Source organism: Ptychodera flava, chromosome 11 (assembly GCF_041260155.1).
Source record: "Ptychodera flava strain L36383 chromosome 11, AS_Pfla_20210202, whole genome shotgun sequence".
NCBI lineage: Eukaryota > Metazoa > Hemichordata > Enteropneusta > Ptychoderidae > Ptychodera > Ptychodera flava.
In genome coordinates this window covers 8,704,911-8,731,247 of record NC_091938.1, presented here as the reverse complement: position 1 = coordinate 8,731,247, position 26,337 = coordinate 8,704,911, and the positions used below count along the sequence as shown (strand labels likewise).

Here is a 26,337-nt window from a genome sequence, read left to right as displayed (position 1 = left end):
AGAGCTGCGTACGGGAGTAAATTTAATTGAAAACAGCAAAGTTAGTCAAATGGGATTGCTTACCATGACAGCCATTCCCAAAGATTCAGAACGAGGCTCTATAACTAATTAATATATTCTTAAAGTTTTGTCCAAACCTAAGGGCTTAGGAACTTTTAGAAGTATTCAGTATTTCAGTGCACACAATGAATAATTTCCACACTTTAAATTTAATTGTAGTGACAACAACATCACTGGCCACAACGACTGAAATGTCACAAACTACAGCACCAGAAACATCACAGATCCAATCGACACAAAATATACAAACAACGGCAGCGAAGGTTACACCGACCGATAAACAGACGTTGAAAACGACCAAGGAGGTAAAAGTCACTACAGCTGAACTGTCACAAACCGTAGCTTCAGGACCATCACGGGTCACCACAACCCTATCGTCACCAGTAACACTGGCATCCTTAATCAAAACTGCAGAAGAATCAGTCTCCACGTCGGCTGAAAAGTCACCTTCCAAAAGCACTGAAATCCTTCAAACTACAGCAACCGAAAAATCTGAGGTTACAACTCCAAAGAAGTCGACAGTCATCACGAGTAAGGAATTATACGCCACATCGAAAGAAATATCAAAAATTGAAGCAACTGACAGAGTAACTTCCACCCATGCAGGCTGGTAAAACGGCACTCTGCTATCACAGGTCAAGAACAGAGAGGCTCTGAGTGGGCTATGAATTGAGAAATGGCGCTTTTATCATGGTGGCATTGTATATACGACGTACACAAAGAACCCAGACAGAAATGGCATGAGTCAACCACCACAACTTACTCTCACAGAACTACAGACCATTCTTTCTGTGACATCCTTCTATGCAAATTAATGACTCGTTTTATAGAGCGGTATATATCAAGTTTGTTTTTACTTATTGTTAGTAATTGTTAGAGTATCGAACAATGGAATTCCAAGCTCTATAACTAATTAATATATTCTTAAAGTTTTGTCCAAACCTAAGGGCAAAGAAACCTTTAGAAGTATTCAGTATTTCAGTGCACACAATTAATAATTTCCACACTTTAAATTTAATTGTAGTGACAACAACATCACTGGCCACAACGACTGAAATGTCACAAACTACAGCACCAGAAACATCACAGATCCAATCGACACAAAATTTACAAATAACAGCAGCGAAGGTTACACCGACCGATAAACAGACGTTGGAAACGACCAATGAGGTACAAGTAACTACAGCTGAACTGTTACAAACCATAGCTTCAGGACCATCACGGGTCACCACAACCTTACCGTCATCAGTAACACTGGCATCCTTAATCAAAACTGCAGAAGAATCAGTCTCCACGTCGGCTGAAAAGTCACCTTCCAAAAGCACTGAAACTCTTCAAACTACAGCAACCGAAAAATCTGAGGTTACAACTCCAAAGAAGTCGACAACCACAATGGAACTGAATCATGTATCGACGCAAAAACCAAAAATTAAAACAACAAATATGCCACAAACTACCGCCGTTTCAGAAAAACATACGAGATCGTTTACAACAGAGGAGGAAAGAAGTACTAAAACCCCACAGCTTCGGCACACATGGTTTTCTAACAGTGAACCATCGCAGCCCAACGTGACGGAAGTCCAAACGACTGGAAAACCAAACATCAGTGAGACCGACATAGCCCCAGACAGCACAAACGATGTACGGGACACTACAAATCCCGGTGCTTTTCGTAAGTCAAAATAAGATTTTGAAATTCAGTGTTTTTCCCCTCTGTTCAAACTGTATTACAGTGTCCCAGATCTACAGTGCGTCTAAGTGGCTTTACGATAGTGTGGTGCACGGTCTTGCTCCGATCTGCTTCTTTGTAAACCCTTTGAGCGCTGTAATTTTCTCCCGCCAAAAATTTAGTGCAAAATTTTACAAATTTTTATGAATTTTTCTGTAATTTTTTGATAATTTTGGAACCAATGGACATAGCATTTCATTGGCTACAGTTTTTTCTCAAAATTTTGGCGAAAATCTGAGGAAAATTTATTGGGTTTATTTTATAAAGGGGACAAAATAGACTTTGGCGCTCAAAGGGTTAAATAAACTAATGGATTGTAACCAAGTGCTGCACGACACGCTTGCAATAACGCTTGAACTCTAAAGCGAGGAATTTCGAAAACACCTCCGTCTTGAAATGTTAGATTTAATAACGTTTAAGCACATTGAAACTGAAATAGACAGATTAGTCGATGTCTTTAGTGGTGAAAATAATTGACTACTTCCGTACTTTCGTAAAGAATGTACAAAATGTAAAAACATAGTGTTTAAGAGTGTACCAAACGTGCTAATAATGCAATAACTTACAAACTATTTGACTAAATATGTCAAGTATTTTACGAACAAAAAAGGAATGTGATAAAAAGTAAATGAAACGAGTTGTTGTGAAGATATTTCAGACCTTATTGTCACTCTTTATCAATCCGCCACAAATGAAATTATTTCTTTGATGGTAATCGCATGTTTGAAATTCTCATCTTTTTTCTCCACAGGTGTCAGTGGTACCACTTCGACATCAGTGTCCCTCATGACAGTCAGTACATGTATCACGGTGACCCTATATGTTATTATGAATTGGCTGCGTGGGCTGTCGTTCCCTTGAACTGAACTTTGATGTGAATATTTGTATGAACACATTTAACAGATGTAAACATTGGCTTTAAGTTTACAGAGATGAAAGTCACATAGTAAGGTTAACACATTGACCTTTGATGGTCGATTTATTTTTTTGAAATTCCCAAATTCAATTTCTTGTAGATATTTGTACATATATGCACTTTCAATAATCCCACTCCAGTCAAGGAAATTTACATCTAAAAAATAACTATGCATAGTGCCTAACTTCATATAGTGGCTAACTTAAATGCTTTAGTGTCCCCTTGTGTCTCTAACCGTGCTGAAAATGCTACGATCTCTACAAAATGCAAATCTTGGTACTTTTCTACCGTGGCCGAAAAGACCATCGTATGGACACTGAAATTGCCACTGTGTTCAAAGAAACAGTAGGAGTACACCGAGTGAGAGAATTACTGCATTGTGGTAACTTCAACTACAACTTTGACATTTCAAGTTAAGGTTTCCATTTGAACATCATGAAGAGGGGTGCAGAAACCAATAATTAATTTTGAAAGAGCTTTGTTGTCCATAACGTTCGCCTTTCAGAGAATTCCCCGTAAAGAATTTCATAGAAGAATAATTTTCGGTTACGAAATAACTTCCCCATAGACCTAATCTATGGAGGTGGAAAATAGCAAATACAGTCAAATATGTTTTAATAACTGTCGGCGTATTCGCTTTGTTTCTGAGCAAAAATTTCCTGACATCGTGGGTGAAACACTTAACTTTGATTTTTTCAAGAAAAATTTGTCGTGGCAAAATCATCTTTTTGTATCCATATGTTACAGTTAGCATACTTTATACATGCCAAATATAATAGCATGATGTGCAATACTTTTATTATATATTAGTGAGGTAATGAATAAGAATGCGTATTTATGAAGCAGGTTCTGGGGGAATGTGAAGGAAAATCGAATTTATCTTCTTAATGATGGAAAACCAAACGAATTTCTTGAAAATGTATATAACCTCGCCGAGTTACAATACTGTCACACGCTTCCTTATGTTAACAGGCGAAAGGTAAACATCTTATTATTTTTATATTCTGTAAAAGGTGTGTACTTTTACGTTAATGTTTGGTCAGACATAGAAAATGATTTAAATAAATTGAATAAAGAGTGATTTCTGGAAGGAAAAAATATCGAGGACTATTGAAATTACCAAACAGTTGAATGTATTAAACAAAAGCTTTCGTTTTAAAATTCCTGATCAGAGGTTTCTGGGATATCAAGCTCCTTTTTAGTTCAAAACCATTCATTTTGCAAAACTGCTTGATTGTGCTATTTCAAGGTATGGCCATAAAACACCTGTGACTAGATCCGGCAAATCACGTCAGCGTCTTTGACGACGTAACGGTTTGGTGACGTGGAAAGCGGTCTTTGTGTCGATGAAATACTGGTATAGACACACAAACTCAAACAGACGATGCATCTCGTTCGTTTCGCAAGCACTACGATCATCATAATCCTGTGCTGCCAAATCGAAAGTTTATTAAAATTCGAATTGAGAAAAATGAAATGGACAAGGTGGATTGATGTAAGTTTGTAGAGAATGTCAGTGTAAGGCAAAGAAAAAGTAAACTACTGAGATTAATGCCATTAATAATGACAAGTTTATTGGCGAATCAGATTGATAGCGCAAAATTACTTGTAATCTGTAAGAATTCTGACAAAATTGTCCACTGACTTGAAATAATGGTAGAGGAATTTTGACAAATCCAGAAATGACGTAGGCTTGACAAATGAATTGAAAAAAAGTCTTCAGAGCGCCGTAAATTGAGGTTTGTGTGTTGTATTTGTACACTTATTGTAAGATCAGAGGTTTTTCTCAAAAATGATACTCATCCTGCAGGACCTGTCACATCGCTAAGCATCATTTATCAGTACGTCACCGAAAGCCAACTAATCTGTGTTTGACATCTTTTCCTTTAGGAGAAAGAAGTAGTATCTCTCAACCCATGCTATATAATTAAGCAATAAAGCACACCCAGCGACGGTATACCACGAGATTTTGACCAGTTCACGACCTATATGCACGAGCGATAGCGATACCGTCACTGGGTGTGATTTATTGCTATTATATCATAACAGTATATTGAAATTCTGGCGTGAAATGTCAAAAAAGGAAGTTTGCTCAAGCTGAGAGCTCGCGCGTATGCTAGCCGTGGTATATCGCCAATATACCACGGTTCTTTTTGCGTCTCGACCAATCAGATCGCTGTATTTGCACCATCATCAATATACTGATATGATATCATAGGTAATAAAAAAGAGAGGTGACACGGAATAATGCATGGTATTGCTAAGTATATCATGTACGCTACAATGACATTGAATGTACATATACCCTAATCTACTATTATGAAAAAAATGCATCCTCAATTAGCACCATTATCGTGCAGGGTAGACAAGTCTAGCCATTTCAAAAATTGATCTGTGTAAAATGTGTACTAACTTCTCGTAATCCAAGCAGCAGACAGGGACTACTGTGAGAGGTATGGTATGGTATGGTATGGTATGGTATGGTATGGTATGGTATGGTATGGATATTTATTATTGTGGCATTTGCACTCGCAGCTCTCCGCTGCAACTGTGACAAAATACAATACTGCAAAATAAATAAAGACATCGGTACATTAGGGACCCCAATGCATGGTGATTGTGAGCAGAGTTGACAATCGAAAAATACATTAGGCAATACACCCACCGAGAAGAAAAGATTTCGGCCACACCTAAAACTGGGTTAGACGGAAATTTTGTACAGTAACTGATCTTTCAAATCTAAATTTACTCTTCATACGCCAATTTAACGACTAATACCAATTATATAGCATTTTCTTCAGTGATCGATTCTCTTTTTTCACCAAAAAAATACGAAATAATATAGGTTGGCAGATTTAAACATCTGCTGCAAATCGTCGAGCAAAGTGACACTATCTTTGCGCTTTTCGGTTATTTGTTTCAAAAAAAATAAAAGATCTTTCGGCAATGAATAATAGTTACAGTATTGATTTAACCCTTTCACCCCAGTTCCCTGTATACAGATCCAACTTTACCATAGAAAACAATGGATTTGGGACAAACCATGGTGGTGAAAGGGCTAGAGGGTGAGGTGTTACATAGGAGCACATCAAATTTTGCCTGATTTAGTCTGCGCTAACAAACAACTGACAGGGGAAATTCAGGTGCCGTCTCATGAGCTCAAAGAGTGCAACTTGATAAAGTAAGGACGCGTGGAGAAGGATCTGAAAATACTTTAGATCTTACCGGTCCAAAATTATATCAAATAAGTTTCCTTCATGCATCGGTAGCCCTTTGCACCAAGACTGGAACAGTAAACAGTTTTACAAATGTTCTGGTAGGAGTCCAGTAGTTTCACAAAGCTATGGAAGGACCCTTCTGAGAATCTATTTGTTTTTGTGATACAAGAAGGGTCTGGTGTTCTCCAGATACGTCGCATGAGGCGATATAATTCAGGGCTCGAAATCAGCGGTAGTCCCGCGTCCACAGACTACCAACTTTTCTCTGGGGCTACCAAAATCCATGAAATGGTAGTCCACACGGACTACCAAAGCCTGACACCTGAAATTCAGTCAGTACTTGGCATGCCATGCCCGGTCTGTCACTTTGGGGTGAGCTATTAAAATGCAGTCAAACCCAGCTGGACAAAGAAAGAAGGTCGTGTTTTTGTCATGACGACTATCAAAATTGGCATTCAACTCTGAGAGTAAAACGGGTATTAAAGATGTTCAATATTATATAATATTGCACAAACTTGGGACTATGTGCCCGAAGGTATGTGACCATTTGCCCGACATAAGGAGGGCAAATGGTCTCCTACCTCGAGCTTACATAGTCCCTATTTTGGGCTATGATATTTTTATTACATGCCTCTCTTGCATAATTTTCACTCAAAAATTTTTTGGGTCACATACATATGACAATTATATGCTTTCAATTGTTTCTATGTTATACGAAAATCTGTGGAAAAAATTTATTATTTTAATCATCGCACGGCACTTTGATATATTTAAATCACTGTTATACGGTAAGTCGAATTTTTTCGCATAATTTTGTGAAAACAGTATATCCTATGTAAAACATGTAATTTATTCTTTTTTAAATCCCGAAGTTGTCATGTTGAAAATAGTTCCGGTTCACTTTAAGTCAAATGATAATTATGCGGCCCGCGACGTCATCGTCGAGTTACTATTGAATCCTATGGAGCGCGCGACTTTCGATATATGAAGCATGTAATAATCACATCATATGACTAGAAAATCCACTTCATGGGCAGAATTAAGAAAAATAGCCAAATATGCATGGGCTACCAGTCATTGTCACTGGGCTACCAACTTAAGAAAATGGTAGCCCAAGTGGACTACCAGGGGAAAAAGTTAATTTCGAGCCCTGCATTATTTGACCCAATGCAACTCTCTCCCAACGGTATATACTTACACGTAGTGAGTGTACGTTGGGCGAGAGATGCGTTGGGTCAAATGCTAATGATAACGTCTTATACAGTTTCTTATGACATCTACATTTCGTTTGAAACGATAAAAACACAACAGTTATGTTCGTTGAATTATATTGATCAACAACAACACGACTAATATAAAAACATAAACAACAATGCAAACAACAACAAAAACCAGATTACTGGGTCCCCTTTGGTATGTATGCAAGAGTTTGTACTGTATACACGTTTGTGTTTACGTGTGTATATATACTTCTTTGAATCATTCTACGCATATGTATAACATTATGCATGTGTGAGTCTGACAGTATGTGTGTTGTATGTATATGTGTTGTATGTGTGTATGTATGTCTGCTTATTTGTGTTTGTATGTATCTATGTATCTATTAATGTGTGCGACATATATGTCGCCGGGTATAGTAAAAAGTAGATTTATAAAGTTCGTGCAATGCTACTCATAGCTTTTGTCTTACATTTATTTATTTAATTAGTTGCGGATTTCTTTTTTTTTTATTGATATCGTTCTCATTTTCTGTATATCTTTATGTTGCTATCAATCCATCGAACTATTTAAAGTACACCTTTTTTCATGGATCTGCTTTTTTCCCAAGTAATGTTTTGATATGCATCAATGAAAGATCTTTCGCTCTGTAGGTATGTGTGTGGTGATCTCCACCGTGTGGTTTACGATTGACATTGAACACAGAGCACGTGAAGTCGGATTCACTTATTCGTATGGATACTCAATAATCGTCGGCTGGGTAGCCATCGGGCTGCCCTCAGCGGTATCCTGGTTGCCTACTCACCGGAGAGCCGGCCCTCGAAGGAAGACGCTACAAATCTGATTTGATTGATTTACATGCCACTCCCTCCATTTCTACTTGTAATGTGACCCTCAGGTGAACGAATCACAAATTCTTTTCTAGTCAAGACTGCCATTCAAATTCATACTGAGGATTCGTCGTCACGGGCGCCCTCTGTTGTCTGCGCCTGTGCACATCGTCTTTGAAAGTGGCGATTCAGAATCCATGTATTCGTGAGTATGGTGGCCTGGGCGAACACTATGGGAGGTGTGCTGCGAAACTTGTAGCTATCTATGAACGATCATACGATGGCAAGTTGTTCTTGCAACTTTGAACTTCTCAGCGCTATGGATCTTACATACGATTGGTGTAGGACATATCCATGAATGGTCCAATTCCTATCGGGAAAATACGAAGACAATATTTTTGGTTGCATAGAATAGCAGCTAACGTACAATAATTCGCATTTTAACTCAGCTTTTGTGAATTTTCATTTACGCATTTGGTGCGAATGTCCCGATTTTACATATGGTGGTTAATTATATAAAGTCGTTCGTAAAGGCACTGTTATAAACTAAATTATTTTCGACTCTGCGGATGCGAATGTCGGTGAGAATTATCGGCGTCAAATTATCTGAGAATTACCGTAAACAAACCCAGTTCTCTCAGTGACAGACTCCGGGTGTAATGAGGTTAGCTGGTTACCCATGCCTATCGGCGTCCAAATGGTTGATAAACACGTTTCCCCCTTGGCCACGATCCCTCCCTGTGCAGGGACTGTGCCCTGGCGATCTTCTGAAAATTTCACCTGCGACCTGCAAAAGTCGTGGTAATAATGCGCGTTTTATGTCGCCGTCTCTGTGATGCCGTAAGTTTGCCGTAATGCTACCTAATCCCTGCCAAAGGAATGGATTGAAAGCTTCTTTGAGGCCATGGTATCGTAAATCTGTACATAAAAAGGTACATAGAGCTAGATCAACGCAACTTTTGCAGTGCGAGACAATCGCTGTACATAACATGATAAATACACTTTCTCTTTCTTCTCCCTGAAGCATATTTTGAAATGCAAAATATCCGCTTTAACTTGCGAATGCGGATCACTGTGTCACTGTCATTGTTGAAAAATTACTGCTGCCGGCGCGATTTTCATAGTATAACAACACACTGTGTGAACGGAAAAAAATATTGGAAAAGCACATAAAATGTCATAGCTGTAGTTTTGCTTCCGAATCAATAATAATGACGATAAACGTAAGTTTCAAAATGCTGAGTCGGTCATAGAAAAAACATCGGTAATTGTGTGATCTCTCGGTGGGTCAGAGTCGCTCGCGTCTATAAACTGCAAAATCATAAACAAAGAGTAAAATACAAAAAAAAACATTCGCTTCATCAGATATGGCTGAACAAAAAAGTGTGTGCAGTCTTTGATTCGGATGGAAGTTGTCTCCGGGGTCATTTTGACCGACACAATATGACAAACACCTGTAAAGCCGCGCTTTGAAAAAGTGAAAAACGTGCTTTGAGTTGGCTGAATTTGAAAAGAATGGTTTTTGTTACAGGAAATATTACCATGCCCTGTCCATTGCGTTTTAATTGGTCGAGCTGAACCACGTGACTGTCCACAAATACACAGTAATGGTTTGTTTTCATGTCCGTGAATATGAATAATATCGTAAACACAGTAACTTTACAGCTAAAATGAAAACTGTGATTTGTACAAAAATCATAATCAACCACAAAATAAAATGGAGCATTTGTGGGCCAAGTTTAGACGCTTTTTTCAAAAAATCTCCGGATTTGCAAAGTTTTTGCAGCGCGTGCACTACTCACTGACAGGTTCTGGGGCCCCGTTGTCGTTCGCACGGGAAATTTTCGTAAATTTTGACGGTTTTTCGGGGTTCGTTGATAATATAATTGAAATAACAGACTCCACACTGACCATTAACGTTTATTTATGGGCGGGGCGAGAGGAAAGCCAAATTAACGGGCTCGGCAAGCCTCGCCCGTTAATTTTTGGCTTTCCTCTCGCCCTTGCCCATAAATAAACGTTAATGGTCAGCGTGTCGTCCTTTATTTCTATAGTAATTTATTCGGTCGTACTTAACCTAGAAAAGTACTAAGTATATCTGAACTCCTAATATACCGTCTGGTACCCATTTGATATACCTCATCCAGTTGATATTACAGCAAATTGCAAATTGTGCGGGTCACTTTACGGTACAGTGTGCCTGGAGGACACATATGCAGACTTTCTCATACATCTTACATCACTTTGCCGATATGTTGCTTTTGTGGACTTGTCAAGCCTTTGGAGCAAATGAAGTTTCCATGGGTCTAATAGGTCATCAATCCATAGTGATGGTGGTTGTAGTCAAGGTAGTGATTGTTTTGATGGTAGTAGTGGTGGTGGTGGTAGTGGTTTGATTGAGGTGTTGGTGGTGGTGGTGGTGATAGTAGTGGTGATGGAGATGGTGGATTGATTGACAGTGGTGGTGGTGATTGATTGGTGATGGTGAAGTTGTGGTGGTGGTGGTGGCTTTGTGGTAAGGATAGTGGTGTTGGAGATGGTAGATTGATAGCAGTGGTGGTGGTTGATTGGTTGTGGTGGTGGTGGTGGTGGAGATGGTGGATTGATGGCAATGGTGATGGTGGATTGATGGCAGTGGTGATGGTGATGGCGGTGGTGGTGGTGGTGAAGATTATGGTCAAGGTGATGACCAAGATTGTTGTTGTTGTGATTGTTGTAATAGTAGTGGTGGTGGTGGTCAAGGTGGTCAAGGTGGTGGCGATATTCATGGTCATGTTGCCTGTGCAGTGCAAGATAGTGACTGGAGACAGCAAAATTTATATTCGTTTTTATGAAGGTCATTTTGCAAAGGACTCATCTTCGGGTGACCTCCACCCAGGAATTGAAAGCAGAAGTCCTTGACCGCAACCACAGCAGACAGCTGTTGGCAGCTTGCAATAGTTATGGGAGATTATAAGACAGAGGACAGTAACTAATGTGAACTGGACAACAAAATATGGATAGAAACGCTTAAAGAAACGACAAGAGCATGCAAAGATATAATGGTACAGAAATGGTACAGAAGTGTATAAAAATATAAAAGTATAAAAATCAGAAGAGAATATACAAGACTGAGGAGGATGGAATTTGTATAAGACTGTAATTTATACAATCATGGAATGTGCAGACAGCCGGCCTTTAATTTCATAGAGAACTACTTTCTTCGATTTCTTACGCCCTCTACGGCTATTTTTTTCTTGTGGCATGGCGCTGAGTGTTTCGGCATGTATAGGTACAGTACAGCCCTGTCGATTAAAGATAAAGTCAAAATCAAAACAAGAATTAAAAACTCAAAGAGAAAATGTCTAAGATGGGTTTCAGATAAAAACAAAAACATATATAGCTCCAATGGTCCTTCGTACTATCTTGACTGTCTCATCGAAGTTCTACGAAGATATTTTTCATTTAAAATGTCGACTTTCTTCAGTATTTAAGTCGGAGGCGGGTACATTAATCTGAAAAACAAATTAGATTAAGGGGTGATCCACTATATCTTGGAAAGGATGGTCAACATAAGGGGTCTACACAGGATGATTGTTTTGAAAATCAGGCTGGCTGCTTTTTGCAGAAAATATCCACATATACAACAGAGAAAGTGTTGAGATTCAATGTATGGGAATGTCCTGAATGCTCTGATAAAATATTTCAAATGGGGGAAGGCGAAAAAACTGTGTGTTCTCACTCTGACCGCCCCTACCCAAGACTTATCTCGGACTTTTTTTTGCGCTATTTTATATGTTGACAGAAAATCCCCATTCTCCTTGTCAGGCTCTGTCACTTTTAGCCTGCTCTTGGGAGTTCTAAAATAGGTACACCTAAGTTATTAAAAATTCTACCATCAAAAGCTGCGCCGGTGACCCATTTAAATCAGTTATCGAAACGTGAAACGGCAACCGAGCATAGTTATGTGAGCGCTAATGACGAGCAGACGACAGCATGGGTTCCCGCTTTACTATTCTTGTGGACTACACTATATTTCTGCTATTTTTGACGTCAGCAATTCAAGGTAAGTGTTCGATATTACAGTTTCGCACAAAAATGTTAGGATCTAATTCCATTCAAACAGGTATTTTCAAAATTATCCGAATTTGTGGTATTTTCATTCCTCATTTTCACGTTTCACCACGGTTGTTGGGAGATTCCACGAATGTTCTTAATCCAAGTGTATTTTAATACAATGTAAATGTATCACTTAATCGATTTTTTTAAAAGAAACGCAGTCGGCTTTCTATTCGGGGAAAGATTAACTGAGTATCGACCAGTATATGTAGAATCACAGGACTGTGGTAGAATGCAACACACACAACTATCGTTCACAAGTATATCTCCATGACGTCATAGTATTATAACGCGCGCTTTCAAGAAGACAAAACTTGGTGGTTCACAAGCAAACAAGACCTCTGATTACTTGACGTTTGGTTAGTTTTGCCTCCTATTCAAATCACATACGTATTTCATAAAAAACAATCCCTTGGGTCAGTATAGTCTGCAGCAACCAACAGCTTTCCGGTGGCCTGTACGAAATGTTATTCTCAGAGTCGATTCTTGTCATATAATACATCAATGTAAAACATGCACAGTCCAGAACTGTCTAGCTTTTCTTACAATGGTGTCTGAAGTATAAATTGTGTACATTCGTTCTGAGTTCAGAATGCATGAACACCGGTAAACAATAACCACACGGCACAACACCTTCCAACTGTGCAGGTACCTTCCACACCACCGATAATTCAAGTCTGCGAGATCGGAAATCGAGAAAATCAGCGGTCAAATGTATTTCGACGCGCAAGAAGAGCGATGCCATTGATTCACGGTCCAGTAAATGATAATATAACGGCTACTCGCGGATACTGGCCCCTGGTGAAATATTTGACCCACATGGTGTTATCATAGGTGGTGTCGTCTGGTAACTTGAAGTACGTCGCCTGGTTTATTCACCTCTCGGAAGTTAAACAAATATTTGAAAAGCTTGGCTCTTTGCTGATTACTTGACGCGGTGATTGTCTGGTTGCGTGACTTTCAGACGATTAAACTGCGTTTTCACCCGTTCAATGTTAATATATTCTTTGAACTGCGAAATGTTTCGCTTCATTTCTCCTGCAAATGAACGGTATTTTTAGATATCGCATACCAGTGTTTTACAAGTTCCTCGATATCAAGGGTTCGGAGTAAAGCTTTGAAAGAAATTTGTCTACTGCCGGTTATCACATACATTTAAATGAACTAAACTACAGTGCAAATATAACTCATCGTAAAAACTGAATAACTTTGAAACTGAGTAGGGCGCAGACTATACGAATACGAAACAGATATGTCGCAACATTAGGGATGGATCATTAGATCTTTGGAGGTGGGTCGCAACATTAGGGATGGATCATTAGATCTTTGGAGGTGGGGTACCGGGTGGTCACAATCAGATTGTGAACATTTTTTTTACAATCGTAAATTTATGAATTTTTTTTCCTGAGTGAGTCATGATATGCCAACTTTTTGATGAGTCAACCGTCAGATTTATCGGGGTTTTCTTGCGTTCTGATTTTATTTTTTTACGTTGCAAACTAGTCTGAAGATTTTTTCCTAATTTTTTGCGGTTTTTTTTCTGTTTTTGACCACCCCTCCCTGATCTAATGGTCCATCCCTTAGAGCTTATTTACCAAAGTGAATGTTTCAATATTAAGTGGTACATTACAAAGACTGTTATTGTCAGCCTCGGGCAGAGTTTACAGTTCACAAATCCGTTCGGACGAACAAATTTAGAGAACAAAGAAAGGGTTTGAAAAGCCCGCACATATTTTAAGTAGCTTGCTAGGCAATTTGCCCAGATCCTTTACCTTCGAGCTTCGCTACATTGCAAGTTACGCTTATACTAACTCTATAATATAACCAAGTTTAAAAATACATTCTTTGGGCGACAAAATGTCGCAAAAGGGATAAGATGACACGATTTGGGTGTCTCATTTTCAGTTCATGTTTATTTGTTATTTTTTCGTTTCTTTTTTACTTTGCCTGGCTATACTGGTTTGAGACAATAACCGCAACAGTGTACACATATTGACTGGCTGTGAGGGTAACAGCGTATGTTTGTTGCCTGGGGCAAACAACATATGCTGTTATGTGTACCCGAATATGGTCTGCCAATACGTCACGGTGTTGTGAAACACACCTCATCCAGTTTTCTTGACTGAAAAATGGAGAAGTAACCCCCTCCATCACTCATAGGTCGCATTCGATACCCTCTTCACGCATTCTAGGCGGCGCTTTGAACCTTAGCCAGTCAACAGTTGTTCAGGACTGTTACCCGGTAAACAGTTTCGAACCTGTTAACCGGCAACACACTCTTTGCGCGTGTCAGCCCCAAAATGACGCATACCACGTGACTGTAACTCAACGAATCACGCTGTACGGAGTTTGGGCGATGTCTGGTACACCATTTTTTACTGATTGCAAAATACTGCATTTTAATTTCCTCTCAGCATTTTGGCTGTATAAAAGTTTATTAATTTTATTGATGCGATATTTTAAACGTTGAGGTTGTATATTAGCCACTGATTGTTAACATGTCAGCAAGACTTTGGACAACCACAGCTGTTAAGGACAAAGGCAAGTCACGGTGCTCTTGAAGCGATGCGAACGCTGACAAGAAGTAGCTGCAGTCGTTTCCACTGACTGCGAGCTATCCTTGCCATGTGTGCGCGTATCTTATACTGCCTTGACTTTGCAAAAGAACTGTTGAATTCCTCATTATGATACAGGGCGAATCGATGGAACATTATAACATAAAAACGGACCACATTCTTGATAATTTGTTACTGTTGTTTAATCTTCGTGCACCAATAATGATATTGCCAAAAATTAGGTGATTAAATCGGACTTCCCTTGGAACTGAGGCTGGCAATGTAATTTTGTAAACAATAAACAATCATTTTATTATCTGGATGTATACTTTTGTAGGCGGTGGTTTATTAGCACAGGAGATTTAGCCAAAATTAACTTTCATGAAACGTTTGGGAGTTGCTTTTTGTGAGATTGCGCTATCAAGGTAGTGTAGGCAAATCAAAGTTACGTAATGCGCGCGCTTTTGTGTCATCTGCTGGCCCGGTTATGTTTCCCTGATTCATGTAAACACCGACTCAGTATTCTTGCTCGGACGAAATAACACACGGCAGTAGTTTGGAAATACCGTCTCATGATGTTACTGCGATATATATATATATATATATATATATATATATATATATATATATATTATATATATATATATATATATATATATATATATATATATATATATATATATATATACATATATACATATATATATATATATATATATATATATATATATATATATATATATATATACATACATACGTGTACGTACATGCAATCCATAAGCTATACATAGAAAACATGTAAATTGTAAAAACGCCGTATGCGTTTCAGTTAGTCTAAACTATTTCATAGCCTAAAAATCCAATCTAATTTTGTGGACATGTAACACGATCAGCTATACTAACATTACCTACATAATAAAATATCGACACGGATGTTTCTTAAAAGGCGGGCAACGAAAATTGCTGTAATAACTGAAAATGAGTTTTTCCTATTAATGAATACAAAATGACAAGGACCATACGCTCGTATAGTAGTTTATCGCCCTTTCCTCGATAAAAGTCGTTGCGTGTTAAATCTACAAGTATGCGACTGTTTCGTTTTGAAGCATTCTCGTGTGGAGCGTGGCTGTGAAATACTATATGACGGCTTGGCTCAATCAGTCTGGAGATTGTTATTTAATGGCTTACAGGTGAGACATCCGGGTCTCAAACAAAATTGGCGCTCCATGTAGAAACATTTTGCCGCGTTTGCCAACAAGACGCGTTTTGTACCATTCTTTTGTATTGTCAACCGTGAAATAGAAAGGAGAGAGAGAGAGAGAGAGAGAGAGAGAGAGAGAGAGAGAGAGAGAGAGAGAGAGAGAGAGAGAGAGAGAGATTATGAAATAGTCAGTTATATTTCCCCTCTTTGCAAACAGGGAAAAACAGTAACCGCTAAAATCATAGTGGAGTATTGATGTTGCTTTTTCATACAGTGTAACCTATAGGGAGTTTATCTCGGAATCTAAATATCCTCCGAGGAGAGCTTCCCTCTTGTGCAGTTAATTTCCGTTTCCATGGATACAGAACGCATTGTTGCTGTATCGGGACTAAATGTTAATCGCCGAGATGTTTGACGTTGGAGAACGACTGAGAAAATGTCAACAGCGTCCTTTTCAGCGTCCTGGGTATAATGAAGTATAGCTCTCAGCCTTTGTTCAGCAAGAGTCTGACGTAGAGGGATGCGTGCCGAAGGGAATTGTCTAATAAAGAGGATCTTCGCAATAAACATGTTCCGTGACATTAACAACTTTCTGTGAATGTTTTCCGCGAATGTTTGTGACTGACTGCTACAGCTTGGAGCACATTGTGAAAAATTAATCTTGTCTTTCAGTCTGCGCCGTTAAATTTCATGAACATTATAAACCGGGATGTTGGCTCCCTTTCTTTCGGCGTCGTAAAATCGCCTGTCTTGATTTTAACGAGGCGTACATGGAGGACAATTTTCGTCTGACGTTTGTTCGATACTATCGCACGATGTGAAATATCGCCGAAAATCCCATCACGAGCCAGTCGTTTCATCCGGTGTTATCTCGCCAGAACTGAACAAAGACATTCCAAGCTACGCTGTTGTCATCGCCACATACATGGTGATAGATCACAGCGTTTTAATATAGATCGAATCAAACACTATCACAATTTAGCTTGCTTTTATTGTAACTTGATTCTTGGAAACAGACAACGCTACGGCGAACGTTTTTCATCTACAATTATATTCTCTGTAGTTTTGTTGATGCAATTTTCAGGTCATTGACTATGATATCAGCAAAACGGTTCGAATCAGCTAAACACCAAAGCTATGAAGAGGAGGCTTCAGCTATGCCAAATCATTATAATAAACATGTGTACATACATACATACATACATACATACATACATACATACATACATACATACATACATACATACATACATACATACATACATACATACGGAAGGAAAGAGAAACACACAGCACGAATATGCACACAGAGTGACGTGCATTTGCACATTGTGTAAGCTTATATCAGGGTCCGTATTGCATTGATAAGAGAACCGTGTGTAGTAAACACAATTGAAGCCAAAATTGGTGTTTCAGTCCATGGTATTCCAACATCGCCGACATAAAATCGCCCGTTTGCTAGTAACTGTACACAGCTCGTAACGCTGCAGTGCACACTGAAAACGACCACAAAAAAGGAAATGTTCAACGCTTGCTCATCGACTGCTTAGAAACAGCTCAAGTTAACGCCACATAAAGGTTATGTTACATTAACGCTGGTCATATATGAGTGGACATAAAAATCATGACCATGAGAACGTGATGGAGTTTCCCTGAGAACAGAAAAGGAGCAATCAGTTTACGGTCGAATTACCAACTTTACAGGCCAGGCGAATAATGCGAATGAAGTGACATGCATACTAATTATACCATGCATGGCATATGTAACCGTGACTTTGCCAATGACGGGTTAATTATAGAGATTTGAAGTATCTTGGGATACTTGTGACGTACCACGGGGATTACGGTTAAATATACTGTTCAATATGCCTGTTCTTTGCTGTTTCGAATGACCGCTTCGAAGAGAAGTTGAACCCTTACGAGATGGGTCTTACCTGGCGGTACTTTTTACATTATGTATGAGGTTAGCAGCTTTCCCTTGCATTGTGGGGATCTTTATCGGTCACAGGAAAGCAAGTCGGAATAGGAAAAATCCATTTTGTGTAAAGTCGTAACCGAAACCATATGTTCGAATTCAGCAAAGACATAATTTTGACTTGTAAAGTCATGTCACTTTGTACAGTGTGACTTTATGCAAGTATTCAATTCTCTTGATATCAAAAAAGGTCAAAAAGAGTGTCCCTTTTAGCTATTCGGAGTGTGCCATCAGATTGTAAACATTTTAGCGTTTGCGCGGTCAAAAATTTGAAAATTCGGATACTACGTGGTATGCTTTCTTTCCCTTTTTAACAATTTCATGCTTTTTTACCTACCTTCAAAACAGCAGAATTTTTTCAGCGACTTTCGCTCTTCTGAATTTTATCCCCCTTTGTCATTCCCTCCGAAAAGCTAATGCTTGAAAGCACGGTCCCTCCACAAAATCTTACATGGAAGCTTCCGTCCCATGTGTCCTTGGCGCCATTCTTTCAGGGAATTGTAGTCAGCGAGCAAGTTTCAAATGCATCCCATACATTCCTATCCTTATCTGTCCATCACAAAATTTCCAATGCAAGACAAAAGTAGAAAAGATGTACATAAACTTTCACTGAAAGCATATACTTGAATTACTTAAACTGTTTGTTTATGGTCGCATGTAAGCCACCTTCAGATACCCATATCCAAAACTGTGTAAGGGGACAGTTTATTTGGCACAAAGGGATAAGTGGATCGAGTCTTTAGATACGGACTAAAGGGGTTTTCTGGGGACTTGAGCTATGGATTCTATCCCAATCCTACATTAACGACTCCCTAGGTCACTTGTTACTGAATTGAAATGCTCTTTAGGCCCATTTATCTTCAGTGCTACCCCGTGATCGTTCCGATATTTTTCTTGCGTTGTCCCATGCCTTGCTGTGCGGAGTTGTAAATAGTACAGTTTGGTTTGGGACAAATCTGATTGAAAAGGTGAGCTATAGGGCATTCAGTGTATTGACATTACACTAATGAGATTATTATAACTGACTTGAATGGTTATATAAAGCAACATACCCGACAAAATATAGTGTCACGGCCCCTCCACACACTGTGATAGTGTATTATCTTTGGCTGTGCAATTTCAGTATTTGTATAGCTGCATACAGCCTTGTATAGGTTACATAAGGTCATCGGTTACACGTGGTCATTGCAAGAAAGTCTTGAGTTGTATCGTTTGTTTTCACTCTTATCACCCTTGGTTGGCGAGTCTTCAGCGGTAATATTAGCCCATTTTTAGATCACGTGTGTAAACACGTGGGCTAATGTCATAACGATGTCTGTCTGTCCGTGTGTGTGTGTGTGTGTGTGTGTGTGTGTGTGTGTTTTAGTGTGTGTGTGTGTGTCTGTCTGTCTGTCTGTCTGTTTACGCGATAACTCAAAAACGCCTGAACGGATTCAAGTCAGATTTGGTAAACGGGTACCATATGCTACTTGCAAGAACTGATTAGATTTTGGTCAGTGTGGCTTGCATATTAATGAAGTTATGCAAAATTGTTTTTTCCGTACAATGGTTTCCCTATGGAGACGGTAATGACAGTGTAGACATATATCAAGAAATACTGCACCAAATTTCATGAAACTTTTCACAGATGACAGTCTCAGAACATTATGATGATACTGTGAGTGTCATGTCAATTATCTTCTCATTTGCATATTTAATGAACTTTTGTTATTAGTGAGATAACTCTGAAATTCCTGCACCAAACTTGATGATACGTGCAACAAATATTGATCTGATATATATCTAATTATACTTAGAAGCATTTGGTAGTGTCAAGTTAACAAATAGCTCATTTGCATATTTTATGAAGTTTTGTAATTAGTCATATAACTCCGATATAACTTCACCAAATGTGATGAAATCTGCTGCAGATACTGATCTTACTGATATCTAACTGTAGTGTAAAGCATTTAGTAGTGTGAAATTAATTAAGGGTTCATTTGCATATTTAATGAACTTTGTAATTAGTGATATTACTCAAAAATTACAGCATTAAATTTGATGAAACTTGCTACAGATGTTGATCTGATAAATATCCAATTGTACTGAGAAGCATTGAGCAGTGTCAAGTTAATAATTAGTTCATTTGCATATTTCCTGAAGTTTTATCATTGGTCATATAACTCCGAAATAACTGCATCAAACGTCATGTAAACTGCTGCATATACTGATCCGACAGATATCTAACTGTGTTGTAAAGCAGTTAGTAGTGTAAAGTTAATTAAGGGTTCATTTGCATATTTAATAAACTTTGTAATTAGGTATATAACTCTGAAATTACGGCACCAAATTTTGTGAAACGTGCTACAGAAATTGATTTGATAAATATTTAATTGTGCTATGAATTATTGTACAGTGTCAAGTTAATTTAGGGTTTATTTGCATATTTAATGAACTTTGTAATTATTTACATTACTCAAAAATTACAGCACTAAATTAAATAAAACGTGCTACAAATGTTGATCTGATCACAGAGTAATATCATAGACAGAGTGGCAACAGCTATTGTTTAAGGCGTGAAGCGGTTACGTAAGCAATCCATGTTTGCCTCGCCTCACCAAGCTCTTGGCTCTCTTTTCCGAAGAGTGCCGACCATGCACCCTTCGGTAATTTCGGATTTTCACCAATTGTTAAGCGAAAGTATGTTCGACAAAGCTTGTGTTGTTGTTGTCGTGTTGTGCTGATCGGAATTGATGTGCTGGCGAAAACGGGAGTGTTTTGAGCTTCAGGAAAGTGGGTTTTACCGTTTTAAAAATTCCTCTCATATTTTTATGAATATATAATGAGTGTGTTTGAACCAAATTTGAAAGTCTTTTATCGATACTGTCTGGTTTTACTCAATGGTTTACGGTCAGTCATACCGTCTTTTACACGTGCGCCAAGAAAGGACATGTTTATGAAACTGCTGGCGTGTTATGTTTTGATTGGCGTTAGGCAGTGTTTCTGGCCTGAGAGCTCACAAAGTAACTATGGTTGCTACGCGACTGGCAGTACGATGCCATCTCGTCGTATGTTTCGCATAATCTCGTGTAATTATCAACCACAAACCAAGCCTCCAAAAAGTTTAACACCTCTTAAGCTCATTTTAATATGAAAAGCCAATAGTCTACCGAGACGACCATGGAACAAAAGGCATGCAAGTGTTGCCACTCTGTCTATGATATTACTCTGTGATCTGATGTATATGTAATTGTCCCATGAAGATTGAGCAGTGTCAAGTAAATTAACAGCTCATTTGCATATTAAATAAAGTTTTGTAATTAGTGATTAAACTCTGAGAGTACTGTGCGAAGTTAAAAAATCCTGCTACATATAGTGATAACATATATCTTATTGTTCTGTGAAGGGTACTTCTATTAATGAACCTGTTGTGAAACACATGAGCATATTCAGTTCATATCTGGTCTTCTTTTGACAAACATATTCTATTTTTATAATCAAAACGTGATTCTAATTCGTAGGTCATGACCTGGTTCAAAAACGCATTCGGGCGCAAATCGTTCTACAAGTATAAGCTTATCTCCTCGAGACATCTCCCTTCAAAAATAATCATACATTTTTGTCTCAAAATGGCAAACGTGCCTGGCTAGAAACTGTTGTTTTTTAACTAATGGTAAACATTTTTTAATAAGTTTATTTACTTCTTGTACGGCTCCCTCCTACCCAACAGGTAAACCAACTCAATACCTGTGGTTTATGATGAATCGTTTTAAGGTAGTGAGCTCGAAATCGAAAGATTTAAATTTTTGCTCAAACTCTCTCAGTACACGAAATCAAGAATAAAAATCACGGGTCACTGTGCAAAATTTGGTACTACAGAAACAATTTACCAAATGTTTACAGAATTCAAAATGGCTGCCATCCCTGTGTTAACTCCACGGGAGAAAAAAAATTCGAATTTCAAACTAGTAATACGGTGAAACCTTTATTTACTCCATATAAACTAGTGAATATTGTACGATGCTTTTCGATAAAATAGAGCCAATTACACTGTATACGTTTCTCCATCAGGTACTTCGATCACATTTCAAATTATGAAAGACAGAAGCAGATGTACTCAATGATGTTTTTGTTACTTCTAGACGGACGAAGCGATTAGAGAATGTTCTTCCAATGAACAAATGAACGAGTAGATTTTGTCGAGATCTTGGGGGATTTTGAGAGGAAAACTCAGCGTTTGACTTTCTTTAATAAACCCAACTTCGTCTGACAAGATGGACAAAATAGTGAAGAGAACAAAATAAAAAAAAACATATAGATCAAAAGGTATAGCTTCTGGTATTTCGTCTAGTTTGGCAGCGTGTCCAAAAGGCATGATGTGTTAATGAGATCTCACTTCATTTTTCCGCATGCGCTTCAGATACAATTACTATATAAAGGCCCAGTTAGGCTGTCTGTGTCATTTCATTAGTGTAAAGCTCAACTCTTTATCCGCAAATACAAACATTTGAGATTTCACTTTTAGTCAATTACGTATTTAAAAGTCGTTTTATTAACAAAATAACTTGGTTAACTCTGATGGTTCTTAAAAGCAGAAATTTGCAGGGAATGTCACATCTTTGCGATCTACAGTCTTTTAGATTTACTTCGCAGTTGACCATTTGTTCAACAGCTTATATCTGTATTTGATCTACCTCCTAGGCACCATTATCAAATTATAATAGCAATAATTTGAATGTCATTTCAAGCCCTTCTGTCCTGTTCTTACTATGCTTAGCCTTCTAGTACAAATACACATATGTCCATACATGACGTTATTTCTAAACACTATTGTTTACGCCTTCAAAGCAAAACTGGTTATGTAAACAGAGGCTCCGAATGCGCATACACAAACTTTCACTGCAAGTAACACAAGGGTTATCTGAATATTTCGTTTTGAGTTTTGATAAGGATTTAACATTCTATGCCGTGTTTTCTGTGATGTTCGTTATTCATAGCTCCCCAAAAACGTACGCACAACAATGCCTTTGATTCTATGTGTCTTCATTCACTGTGCTGTCATAAACCATCGCCGAGGTGTGAAGGCACGTTTTCAGCTAGGAGTGTGTGGGTGAAGCGTGCCTTTCATTACGGCGTCTTGTTGACAGGTAACAATCAGAATTCATCGTTATGATTTATTATGGATTTCGTGAACCCAAAAGAAAAGGTCATTTTATGCCATGTGTTTGGCATCATGAATCTTTGTGAGATTTGCACATAGATGTTTGACCTCAATGTCGACCACAGCGATATGATGGAAGTGAGGAGTACACTTCGACTCAACTAAATCAGTGCGCTGAGCTGTCCAATTATGCCGACTGCAAGCCAATCCGTAAAGAATCTGCGCAGTGAAGAATAATTTCTGAGAATCGTTGTCTGTAACTTTTGCTCATTTCTATTTTCAGCTGAACATTTGTACAGAAATTTGCGAGAAATGGACACTTTCTCGCTTTTCTTTGCGGGAAGTATGCGAGAATACATACTATCTCGCACTTGATTTACGAGAATTTTGTTTTCTCGTAACCAGCCAGCGAGAACTGTTTTTTCTCGATCTGCATCTGCGAGAAATTGAATTCTCTGAATCAACCAGCAAGAAATTACGGTTGGCAGATTGATTGCGAGAATTCAATGTCTCGCTGATGCAAAGCAAAAAAAAAAACAGTTCTCGCTGGCTGATTACTAGAAAACAAAATTCTCGCAAATTAAGTGCGAGACAGTATGTATTCTCGCATACTTCACGCAAACACGCGAGAAAGTGTCCATTTCTCGCAAATTTCTCGCACATTTCTGTACTAGTGTAAGTACATCAGTACTGAGAAGCTGGGGGCCAGTATGACCCAACTACCATCTGTTGAATTACTTGGTCATATTAAGAAGTTGTTTTGTATCATATTTCTTGTTCTACGTTTGCCCGACTTGAATGTCGTGCAAGCCAACGTGTCATAACGGCAACGTAACCTTAGATGATATTTTTATGCACTATTTTTGTTTTTAATGCCAATCACAGTTTCTTGTTCTACTCCCAAAACATATTGAGGTACACAGTATTCAGATCGTCAACTCTGCCTGTATATGTGTAGACTGCATGTTATTGTTAATAAATGAATTCTGGCCGGACAAAAATTCAAACCCAGACAATATAACAGTCCACTTTACACATGTAGACGCCGTGTTGACGAGCTAAATAGTGGAACAGAAAACTGTAGACATTAAAATAAAAAGAGTGAAAAAATCTTCAAAAGTTACAGCTATTGGCCTTCTAAAATGTGATACACCATGCCTGATTGATGGCGCCATAGTCGTTATTTAATTAGATAGTGTATCGCCCACTAATTTAAAATATTGGATTAGCAATCAAGAATCAATTTCATTAAAATGAAATTGATGAAGAGATGAACACATTTGTATTTTTAGTCGTTCTTGTTGGCGCCTCTCTAAAATTACATACATCATAATTGACGCCTGTAAATCGCGAGATTTTAATGAGACCTTCGACCTTTGTAAACCTTCAACTACAACAGCTATCAAGAACAACAGCGAAATGCAGCCATCTCTACCTTTGATTGTATTTAGATTATGACGAATACAAAACAATGGATATTGAATAAGACGACAACCAAATTACTTTCAATAAGTCAATAATGCTCTCTGGTTATTAGTTCCCTCGGACAAAGTCAGTGGCCAATGGATTTGGCTCCATCCGTCCTTGCGTCCGTACGTCCATCAGCTAAAGTAATTAATGAGACATGCCCGGACCACCTTCGTTCAAAGTTGGAACCAATACAGTGTACTGCACCGTACTTATGCGTGTCAGTTCATGTTGTGATACAATCCAATATGGCTGCGCTGGACGGTCATTTTGTTACGATTTTTTCACACCCACAGCCATAACGCAGACATGTCTGAATCATGATTCCATAAAAACTTGCTACAAGACCAGCTTAAATGTACCATTCTGTATCTAATTAGATAACGACTACAGCAGGCTGACACTCTGGACACACTTTTTGTGCCAAGAACGTGCACATAAAGATTCCAGTAACTCTATTATTGGACAATGTACTATAATATTACACGGCATAATATACGTCCAATTGTGCTGCGATAAGATCCCACATGACACGTCTGGTCATTATATTTTTTTCGATGTCAGAAGCTCTTTGGCAGACATGTCTGAGCAGATTTAATTTCAGTCTCGGCATACGGACGATGCACTACGACAATTTGTTCTGCGATATGATTAAATGTCGTGGTGCAACCTTATAATGGTCATATAGTGTCAAGGTCACCATTTATAGCTAGGTATTTTTTAATTGCATGCATGTCAACATATCATCAGCAAGAAAGTTTAACAGCTTCCAAATACCGTGTCTCCAGCTTCCAAATACAGTGTCTCCAGCGGATACTTTGTCTTGTATCATGACTTGTTTCCAAATCTGTTTTGTCCTGCACAGCAGGGAATTCATGTTTTGTTGCAACAGTACTTTGATGTTGTGAAACTCCCAAGTGATTTATGGATGAGATTTCAACCAGTTACCTCCTGAATCATCAAAGACATTGGAGCCTTAATAAGCCAACGTTTGCTTCTATGGGTCGCAATTTGCACTTCACTTATAAAAATTTACTCTCTTTTGATGAAAGATTAATTAGGGCAGTATGATGCCATGTTTTACCCTCATCGATAATATTTTTTATTTCTAATCGATCAAAATAATTTTTTTATTTCAATTATAATAAACCATGCATGTGTCACGCTATTTGTACTTCTCATTAATCACTTTCAACAATGGATGGTTTCTTTTCCAACAAATGTTTTCACCAGAATAGTTGAGCGCATTTAATTTGTCGCCATATGGTTGCTGATGTTGTGTTTATAAAGTGCCCCTTGGAAACCATTATTTTTCTTTCGTTGCTCATAGGCCCTCGGTCTACGCTGAAATGGGTCTACCGTTGAAATTTTAAACCATCATTAGCTGGGTCCCACAGAGGCGGTTTTTAACGGTTCTCACGATGTGGCCGACCCCGATCTTAGGCTCAGATGAAAACATCTGATAACGATTATTACCAACGAACCAGGTGCGGAATATCTACCCGTCTCAAACGGCATTTTGAAACCACAGTCACCTGTGGTCGGTCTATTCCGCTTGGCGTCTATGCCCCATAGACGTGTGTACATATAGGCATATGTACCCACGTCTATGGGGCATAGACGCCAAGCGGAATAGACCGACCACAGGTGACTGTGTTTGAAACGCCAATGCCCGGGGAGGTGATTGTTTGAACCGGGAGAGATTTGCTTGAGCAAGGCGAGGTTGAACCGTGTTCCCTATAATGCGCAGCTTGAAGAACACAAGATTAGACCACATCCTCTTTATAGCCATCAGTGCTTGTCTGAGGGTGCCTGTCATGGTGAATAAATACAAAAGTACCCCTAAGATAATGTTGAATTTTACTGCAGCATGAGCCCCTATTCTGCAGTCTCGCCGAACACCTGAGTTGCCGTAAGTCAACGTACTTCA

The 26,337-nt window shown here is 38.5% G+C and overlaps 1 protein-coding gene and 2 long non-coding RNA genes across 4 annotated transcripts in view; 2 read left to right on the top strand and 1 right to left on the bottom strand.

Moving 5' to 3' along the window:
* Positions 1-4,083, top strand: part of LOC139143449 (HHIP-like protein 2) — a 31,403-nt gene extending 27,320 nt beyond the window's left edge. For both annotated transcript variants that reach the window (XM_070713778.1, XM_070713779.1), the window contains exons 7-9: positions 220-591; positions 1,085-1,732; positions 2,541-4,083. In XM_070713778.1, coding sequence (XP_070569879.1) covers positions 220-591; positions 1,085-1,732; positions 2,541-2,650 — 1,130 coding nt within the window. In that variant the 3' untranslated portion in view covers positions 2,651-4,083. The remainder of the gene's footprint in view (positions 1-219; positions 592-1,084; positions 1,733-2,540) is intronic.
* A 1,811-nt stretch (positions 4,084-5,894) lies between these two features.
* Positions 5,895-18,711, bottom strand: LOC139143448 (uncharacterized). Its single transcript, XR_011554591.1, has 3 exons — positions 18,601-18,711; positions 18,138-18,349; positions 5,895-8,341 (listed from the first exon to the last, which is right to left on the bottom strand). It is a non-coding gene; the product is annotated as an uncharacterized lncRNA (long non-coding RNA).
* The window catches only part of LOC139143447 (uncharacterized), a 27,792-nt gene continuing 13,345 nt past the window's right edge, over positions 11,891-26,337 (top strand). Inside the window, exon 1 of the long non-coding RNA XR_011554590.1 lies at positions 11,891-12,016. This is a non-coding gene — a long non-coding RNA (uncharacterized lncRNA). The remainder of the gene's footprint in view (positions 12,017-26,337) is intronic.